We start from the raw sequence: 9923 nt of genomic DNA on the forward strand, positions 1-9923 counted from the left end.
CGTGTGTGGGTGACCGCGTGGGCGTGAGCGCGTGTGAGCGCGTGGGCGTGTGGGTGAGCGCGTGGGCGTGTGTGGGTGAGCGCGTGGGCGTGTGTGGGTGACCGCGTGGGCGTGAGCGCGTGTGAGCGCGTGAGCGTGTGGGTGAGCGCGTGGGCGTGTGTGGGTGAGCGCGTGGGCGTGTGTAGGTGAGCGCGTGGGCGTGTGTGTGGGCGTGTTTGGGTGAGCTTGGGAATGTCAGATCAAGGTGACTTTAAATTAGGTATTATTACAATCGGCCTCGGCGATACAATGGACTTAGTGTACGATTGTAACGTGATTTCATGTGTACACATTTCGGTTACTCAAAAGCTATTGCATCATTGTTTTCGTATTGAAAAGAGATTTCAAATGAGCCCCCACTCGACCCCCGTGCCATTTAAGATTTTGCAGCCCCTGTCCACCCCACCGCCCCCAAGGGGGTGGGGGTGTTTTTTTTTGGGCATTAACTGGTAGATGTTATGGCCCCAATAAATCCTAACAAATTTCAACCCTCTACTTCGAGCCGTTGAAAAGTTCTGAGGGTGTTCCGGCTCTTTTGGTGGGAGCTGGATACGTGGCCATACACATTAGATAATGGTCAGTGGATGCTGGCAGATGATTGGAGGAGAAGCTTCATGGTTGGTTATATGTTGATTGGATGATGAGATTTATAATTGGTTTTGCATATTAATCAGATTTTGGCGTTTTAATGATGTTTTCCCTTATTCTTGATTGGTTGATGACGTTCATTAATGTTGATTGGTTGATGATTTTTAGGATTCTTCTCCTCATGTTCGTCATCGTGGTCATAATTACGATGATCACCATGTTTATTTTCATTGTCTTTGTCTTTTTCAAGACGCGGAGTCTCAGGCTGTGACTGTCGTTCAGTTTTTACATCTGTAGAGTTGTTCCTGAAGGTTTTACTCTGTAACAGAAAATAGACAATATCTATATTATAACCACTATGAGGATACAATGTATCTATGCAGCTCTATCATCTCTATATTATAACCACTATGAGGATACAATGTATCTGTGCAGCTCTATCATCTCTATATTATAACTACTATGAGGATACAATGTATCTGTGCAGCTCTATCATCTCTATATTATAACCACTATGAGGATACAATGTATCTGTGCAGCTCTATCATCTCTATATTATAACCACTATGAGGATACAATGTATCTGTGCAGCTCTATCATCTCTATATTATAACTACTATGAGGATACAATGTATCTGTGCAGCTCTATCATCTCTATATTACAACTACTATGAGGATACAATGTATCTGTGCAGCTCTATCATCTCTATATTACAACTACTATGAGGATACAATGTATCTGTGCAGCTCTATCATCTCTATATTATAACCACTATGAGGATACAATGCATCTGTCCAGCTCTATCATCTCTATAGTATAACTACTATGAGGATACAATGTATCTGTGCAGCTTTATCATCTCTATATTATAACCACTATGAGGATACAATGCATCTGTCCAGCTCTATCATCTCTATAGTATAACCACTATGAGGATACAATGTATCTGTGCAGCTCTATCATCTCTATATTATAACCACTATGAGGATACAATGCATCTGTCCAGCTCTATCATCTCTATAGTATAACCACTATGAGGATACAATGTATCTGTGCAGCTCTATCATCTCTATATTATAACCACTATGAGGATACAATGTATCTGTGCAGCTCTATCATCTCTATATTATAACCACTATGAGGATACAATGTATCTGTGCAGCTCTATCATCTCTATAGTATAACCACTATGAGGATACAATGTATCTGTGCAGCTCTATCATCTCTATATTATAACCACTATGAGGATACAATGTATCTGTCCAGCTCTATCATCTCTATAGTATAACTACTATGAGGATACAATGTATCTGTGCAGCTCTATCATCTCTATATTATAACTACTATGAGGATACAATGTATCTATGCAGCTCTATCATCTCTATATTATAACTACTATGAGGATACAATGTATCTGTGCAGCTCTATCATCTCTATATTATAACCACTATGAGGATACAATGTATCTGTGCAGCTCTATCATCTCTATATTATAACCACTATGAGGATACAATGTATCTGTGCAGCTCTATCATCTCTATATTATAACTACTATGAGGATACAATGCATCTGTCCAGCTCTATCATCTCTATAGTATAACTACTATGAGGATACAATGTATCTGTGCAGCTCTATCATCTCTATATTACAACTACTATGAGGATACAATGTATCTGTGCAGCTCTATCATCTCTATATTATAACCACTATGAGGATACAATGCATCTGTCCAGCTCTATCATCTCTATAGTATAACTACTATGAGGATACAATGTATCTGTGCAGCTCTATCATCTCTATATTATAACCACTATGAGGATACAATGTATCTGTGCAGCTCTATCATCTCTATAGTATAACTACTATGAGGATACAATGTATCTGTGCAGCTCTATCATCTCTATAGTATAACTACTATGAGGATACAATGTATCTATGCAGCTCTATCATCTCTATATTACAACTACTATGAGGATACAATGCATCTGTCCAGCTCTATCATCTCTATAGTATAACTACTATGAGGATACAATGTATCTATGCAGCTCTATCATCTCTATATTACAACTACTATGAGGATACAATGCATCTGTCCAGCTCTATCATCTCTATAGTATAACTACTATGAGGATACAATGTATCTATGCAGCTCTATCATCTCTATATTACAACTACTATGAGGATACAATGTATCTGTGCAGATCTGAGCATTAGGCCTTTATATTTCTCTTGTTATCGACATAAAATGCCCATTTTTTTACCGTCTCATTCTGAGTGATATTTGCGTAAAAGCTGCAATTCTGACAATAATCTTCATAATACGAGGCATTGATGGCGGCTTCTACATAAGGAAAGTGGAGGTAGCTGAGAGGTAGCCGGATATGGAAGGTGAGACGTCCGCATCTATAAATCAGAAGGTCAGTCATTAATGTGTATGATCAGCATTAAGGCCTCATTCACACGAGCGTGTGCGTTCTGGGCATGCAAAAAACGCTGCGTTTTGCGTCAGCCACGTATGATGTGCGGCTGCGTGATTTTTGCGCAGCCGCCATCATTTTGACACTCCGTTTGGATGTTTGTAGCACATGGTGCTTTTCTGTTTACATTCATAGTTTGACAACTGTTGCGCGAAATACGTGGGTGCGTGATGCGCGAAATACGCCCAAACAACGGAGATGTCGTGACTTTTCTGCAGCGGACTCACGCTGCGTAAAAATCATGCAACTGTCTGCACGGCCCCATAGACTAATATAGGTCCTTGCGACGGGCGTGAAAATCACGCGCGTTGCACGGACGTATATCTCGTTCGTCTGAATAAGCCCTTAGGGCAGATTCAGACGAACGTGAGCGTTTTGTGCGCGCACAAAACGCTGCGTTTTGCACGCGTGGCAGCAGCGTGTCAGCTCCGTGTGTCCTGTTCATAGGGATGCGCGGCTGCGTGATTTTCGCGCAGCCGCCATCATTGACACTCCGTTTGGATGTTTGTAAACAGAAAAGCATGTGGTGCTTTTCTGTTTACATTCATTCTTTTACTGCTGTTGCGCGAATAACGCTTGTCCCACGGAAGTGCTTCCGTGGGGCATGCGTGATTTTCACGCACCCATTGACTTCAATGGGTGCGTGATGCGCGAAAAACGCCTAAATATAGAACATGTCGTGAGTTTTACGCAGCGGACTCACGCTGCGCAAAACTCACGGACAGTCTGCACTGCCCCATAGACTAATATAGGTCCGTGCGAGGCGCGTGAAAATCACGCACGTTGCACGGACGTATATCTCGTTCGTCTGAATCCGCCCTTAGATTGTTAGCTCACGTGGTACAGGTGACTATATCTGCTGTGTCATTGTTTCCAATTAATTTTTAAACCAATCACTGTTGGCATACATCGGGTAGGCGCTATGGACGCATTCAGTGTATACGCTGGGGGGCTTCCTCAGCGCGTGAACTGAACGTAGAGTGAAAACGTTGTGTAAACAGAGCCTAAGGGCACGGCCAGACTGTGGAATTCTCCAGCGCCCGTTTTTTACATTTGTTTCTATACATTTTTAGGCAAGTTAGTTCAGAGATTGCGGGGAAACTCCGCTGCGGACCAGAGGCTGCGGTGCAGAATTTCCCCTCCTCCGCAGCATGCACTGTCTGTTGCGGAGAAGAAGCGGAATTTCACTGCGGATTTCAGCCTTTGCAATGCAAACACTGAAATCTGTGGCAAGTCCGCTGTGATATCTGCAACGTCTGAATTACCTGTCAAATATGCAAATGTTGCTGCAGATTCATTACGTAATTGCCCCAAATCTGCACCAACATTTGCAGCGGAAAAACTGCCACGTCCGGCCGTGCCCTAAGGGTGTATTCAGACATTGAATACACATACGAAAACCACATGCGTCGTTACTGAGATTCGATGCATTTTTTACTGCAACCGCATAAAAATATGCATCAAATAATGACAAACAAGCGAATACACCTGAATATATATATATATATACGGAGCCAAACAAAGGGAGCCCCAAAATGTGGCGGTTACCCTCAGAATATGGGACTGCTCCTCAGGAGGGGTTGGATTACAGGCAATTATTACTAGTTTTGGTGTGGACTGGACAGCGCAGTTGCGGAGGTGATTTGGGATATTTTGGGGAAGCTCCTCAATGGTCCCACATATCAGCACCTGTATGGTCCTGGGCGGGGGCTGCTGTCACCCACCTGTCATAGATCAGGAAGTCGTCCTTGCTTCCATCCAGGATCCCCCACACGTCCTGCTGGTTGGGCAGCTGCTGGTACACGGGTATTCCTGGCGGAGCTCTTCTCTGTAACTCCGGGAGCAGGAGCTTTGACACGAAACTCTGATCATTGACGATAATGTAACTGATGTTTGAGAGTCCCCGATCGTTCAGTTTGTCGCGCAGAGGACCCATGCTGGAAAACATCACGTTACGTTATTACTACGGCGCCATTCTCTGTCATTATGGCACGGTCTAAGCCATGCTTCCTATATATACACACACACACATATATATATATGGTCAAGTAAATGAGGCCATAGACAGCGAGCGCTCATGCCAATAATCAGGGTCTATGGCAGGAGACCGATCGCTTGGAAATCTATTAGTACTACTTTCTATTTTACTTTGTGCTTCGTTCTCACAATTTTCAAGATCTCTGCTTGCTGTTAGTGAATAGACCTAGTCCTTGTGAAGGGTGTACATACACTAGAGGCACCACATGCAGCTGCTATGGGGCCTGTAGAGAAAGGGGGCCCATTCCAGGTTGGTGCAATAATGGTGGTGAGAACCTGTGCAGGGACCCCCTCTCCATCTGCCCAGGTGTGGGGGAAGGAGATGGGGTGGGGGGCAAACAAGCACCATCCTCCTATCCATGGGGGTTAGGGGTAAGGTGGCGTTAACCAGCATCAATACAGAGCCCCTTTTTAAGCTTTGCTATGGAGCCCCCTCACCTCTGTGTACTGGTCCTTCTCACACAGCTGCTGGGTTTGGCTCTCAGCCTGCCGTCCAGATATTTATGCTGCAGACATGAGCTTGTATGTAAGAAATTGAATATATAATACATCTCTAGTATAATTCTCTTATCGGAAATAGACAGTAGCCTGTATTCTGCTGATAGACTCACAGGGTAAAACCGGGACCCGCAGATCTGTCTCTGCCAGTCCCGGTTATTGGATCCCACCTGTTCATAGGGGGCTGATTCCAATTATAGCAATATATCCGGTTTGCTGAATATATAATTCTCTTGTCGTGGACACGTTAGAAGATCGGTGGATGAATGGGACAAAGCGCGGCGGAGCAATGATCGGCGTGGGAAATGACGAAACTATCTCACCAATTATTACACAGGGGCAGCGGGACTACAGCAGGGACCAGGACTGATCAGAAAATGCACAACATTACGGGCACGTTCACATGATATTACAATGAGGCTGAAAATCTATCTCCATATTCCGCACGTTTTTCCACGCTGATTTGTAGATGCCAAATTCAAAATACAACTCACAAAACCGCGCTAAAAACATTCAACGAGAGGTTTCAGGCAGATTCGCACACAGACGGGTCAGGAGGCGTTTATTTATTTTAGCGCCGCTGATTTAGATTCAGAGCGTTGATAATTCAGCACCATCCAAACGACGGCACTGATTCCTATAGAAAACAATGGGAGGCAAAATAGAAACGTTTCCCACGCTGATTCCTACGCTGAAAAAGTGTCTGAATTAGGGTCAGTCCACACTGAGTTTTTTGATGCGGAAACCGCGTCGCAATCAGTGGCCAAAAAATGGACAAAATCACCACTTCATGACTTCATGACTTCAATGAGAGGCAGCGTTGTTATTTTCCTGGGCGGCTTTTGTCCGCTTGCGGAAAAAAAAAAGCGTCACGTCCGAGGTTTCCGCCTCTGACCTCCCATTGAAATCAATGAGAGACAGAAAAAACCTGCGGCGCTCATTTCTGAAAATTTTTTCACTGCATTTTTTGTCAGCGGTACTTGCATTAACTTCAATTGCCGCGGAAGGAATTCTGCCTGCAAAAAACTGTGTGAACAAGGTCTAAGCGTGTAAAGAAAACGTGTCAACAAATCCTTAGCATGAAAATCGCTGCTGTGAAAGAATGTGTCTGCCCCCTTGTGGTCACATTTTAGTATGACATCCGACTTAGTCCTGATTTTTGCGTCTGCCAACTGAAGGAAGTGCGGCAATATTTGTGCCTTTATTTCCTCTCAGTGATTAGTGACATCGCTGCATCCCCAGGAGCTCAGTATCACTCCCATCAGCCCTGACCCCAGAAGTTTACAGTCTAATCTCCCAGAATATATCACTACCCTCATCCCTGTCCACAGGACCTCAATATCTATTCTCACAAGCAATGAATGACTCCCTGACCCCAGAAGCTTACTATCTAATATTCCTATTTTACACACAGGAACTGGGGATATGACGCAGAGAAGTAGTGGATGCTGCTTGAATCCGGCAAAAGTGTGTCAGGTGGGGGTGGGGACTCATTTTAAAACTTTCTCCCCGGGGCGAGAAGATCCCATATGATGTGTGCAGGGTGTACACCTAACATCAGGGCTACATCTGTCCGCGCCGTCTGCTGCGCCGCCCCGGATCCGCCGCCTGCGCCTGTGGTAAATACGACCTTTGTCTGGTTAATATTTACACAAAATTTCTAAAAGAGCAAAACAATGAAAGTTCTGTGTGTGACCGAACGCTGCGCTGCTTCCTGCCCAAACTGGATTAATCGGACCTGATATACGCCGGATTATTAAATGGTCATATAAAAGTATATAAAACTCCAATGTAAAAGCAAAGAAACTTCAGGAAACACAGAAGCTGCTACTTTCCGGAAAACTGGAGCGAAGAAAGTCCAGATCAAGAAACAAACGCCGGATTATCAGAATCTTTAGATGCTAAAAGAATTTTAAGGCTCCCCTTTTACTAAGTCTCTGTTCACATGACGTCAGAGCGCTACGATCAGTGTATGTGCTGGGAATGCTCTGGTGCGTATTTTGAACACATATATAGACCCCCAATCATCCGGGGTATGGAAAAGTGTGTCCTATCTTAGTAGACTGCGCTATTCCATACAAAGGTGTATAAAACGTATCCCGCTGCATGCCGATACAGTGGGGGACGTCGGAGGCATATGTCAGCAAATCCTCCCTACATATACCGCCAACGTAAGGCTCTGAAGTCATGTGATCAGAGCCTTATTGGTCCGTCCAGCGCCGGGGTCTGGCAGCCATCTTTTCAGGAGAAGCTGTAGGAACGAGGGATGGATCATACATACAGCGCACTGACGGGTGACTACTCTGCCCTCCACTGTAATGAGGCAATCCTGTGTAGTCATCGACTGACCGCAGCTCTCATTGCTAAGCGACATATTGGGAGCTCAGCACGACCAGCGCTACACGTCACTCATCGGGGTCCGGAAGGTTCCGTCATGAGTAGTTACAATTAATGGAGTTCCCCTTTAAGAACTGAGCGGGGCAGTTGGGGCTGAGAACCAGTCTGTACAGTCCCTGATCCGGATAAAAGCCGCGTGATGAACGTATTAGGACTGCGTCTCGTACGCTTACGATGTCGGCTGGTTATGATGTCGTACTTAGGAAATTTAGCGCAACCTGACGCAGCCTTCAGTATTTTTGTTGGCCACAGGCGGCGCAGGGTGGGATTAAATATATATTTAGCCACACGCCTTATGTTAGGCAAAAATGGCGCAATACAACAACAGATATGGTGGCGTCGTGTTTCCTAGTTGACTTCTATAGTATTATTAGTTGACTTACTTGGCGGCCTGGACAAGGCAGAAGCCGCAGCTGGCCTGGAGAAGCGCCACCACTGTCACTTGACCAATAGACCTCCCCATGGGCTCTTCGTCTCCGATGCTCCAGTGAGGCGGCGGTTTACAAATCAACGTTTCATTTTGCGCCGACGAGACCACAACCAGGAGCCCCAGGAAGGAAATAATAAAAAGAGAGGAAACCCCCATCATAGAGACTGGACCCGCAACAATCCTGAGGAAGAGAAAACAAAAAGTTAGCTCCGCCCATAATCACCTTATTAAAGAGACAGTAATCTCAAAAAAATTCTCTGTCCAGCTGGTCACTTATGTCCTATAATAAGACCAGCAGAAGTTGCACAATTAGTTATTGGCGTTGATTTTGTGGTGAAGTTTTGTGTCACGTGGGTGTTTCATGTGTTTTTCTAGGGCCTCGTGTTGGGGGGATCATTCACACATCATCACCCGCTGCTCGCCCTTTCCAGGCACATTCCTGAGTTTACACAGATCTGTAATTATCACCGTCCATTCCTCCCACCGCCCTCAGGAGACATAGTAGAGGGATGAACAGTCGGCTACATGTGCGGATCTGACTGGGAACTCACCCACAATAGGGTGTCCAAATTACAAAAATGACAGATGAATTACAACAATTTTTTAACAATAATATTTAGAAAAAAACATATCAATTATCACGTTGAATTAAAAACCTAAACATGCAAAAAAACAAAACACAAATTCTAAAAAACGTACTAAAAATGTCATTATTATAATACATGATGTCAAATCGGAGGAGAAACTTTTTCAATATTTATAATCCAGAATTCCAGGTCTCTCCGGTGTCTGGTGAATACATTTTTTTAGAGTTTAGAAAAATGTGACTTTTGTATGAGATTTTTTTCTTACGTGCTGTTTTACAACAACACAGTCTGGAGTTCATTTTGCAGAACCCCAAATTTTTTTAAACCACTTTATTTTCTGAAGTAAAACATCCCCTATAAAACACAAAAACCCATAAGCCACGTATACACAGAGCCAGATATCAGGCTATAAAGCCTCAGCCTGGGGACTGCCCCGCTACTCACACACAACCCTCTCCGCTGCTCCTCCGGATGATTATTCTAGAACTGTGTGGCACAATGTTCAGGACTCTTGCACTTTATCCCTGGAGGCCGGGCCAGGACCCCCCACCCCCCACATAATGAAGGACATTGGGCCCCAGAGCAGGGGCTGCAACACAGGTCAGGACATAGGTGTAAGGTGCTGGTGGCAATAATATACTACACTATACAATAATATAATATACTACACACAATACTACACGCTACACTACACAATATACAATAATATAATATACTACACTATACAATAATATAATATACTACACTATACAATAATATAATATACTACACACTATACAATAATATAATATACTACACACAATACTACACGCTACACTACACAATATACAATAATATAATATACTACACTATACAATAATATAATATA

At 43.9% G+C, this 9923-nt stretch overlaps 1 protein-coding gene across 1 annotated transcript; it reads right to left on the reverse strand.

The window, feature by feature from the left end:
* Nucleotides 1–210: 210 nt before the first annotated feature.
* On the reverse strand, nt 211–9520 carry LOC142657537 (selenoprotein Pb-like). The gene is made up of 5 exons (XM_075832589.1): nt 9502–9520; nt 8422–8649; nt 4831–5043; nt 2891–3032; nt 211–946 (listed from the first exon to the last, which is right to left on the reverse strand). Exons 2-5 carry the CDS (start codon nt 8625–8627, stop codon nt 725–727), a joined length of 783 nt encoding a protein of 260 aa, XP_075688704.1. The 5' UTR covers nt 8628–8649; nt 9502–9520; the 3' UTR covers nt 211–724.
* Between the last annotated feature and the right edge of the window lie 403 nt (nt 9521–9923).

Source organism: Rhinoderma darwinii, chromosome 7 (assembly GCF_050947455.1).
Source record: "Rhinoderma darwinii isolate aRhiDar2 chromosome 7, aRhiDar2.hap1, whole genome shotgun sequence".
Taxonomy (NCBI): domain Eukaryota; kingdom Metazoa; phylum Chordata; class Amphibia; order Anura; family Rhinodermatidae; genus Rhinoderma; species Rhinoderma darwinii.

Bases quoted from the DNA above. Each gene is read 5' to 3' on its own strand.
- LOC142657537 (XM_075832589.1), bottom strand. From the start codon at position 8,627: ATGATGGGGGTTTCCTCTCTTTTTATTATTTCCTTCCTGGGGCTCCTG. The intron at 3,033-4,830 runs GTGGGTGACAGC...TCTGATTTATAG, and splicing joins GACTTCCTGATCTATGACAG to ATGCGGACGTCTCACCTTCC. The intron at 947-2,890 runs GTAAAAAAATGG...TTTCTGTTACAG, and splicing joins ATATCACTCAGAATGAGACG to AGTAAAACCTTCAGGAACAA.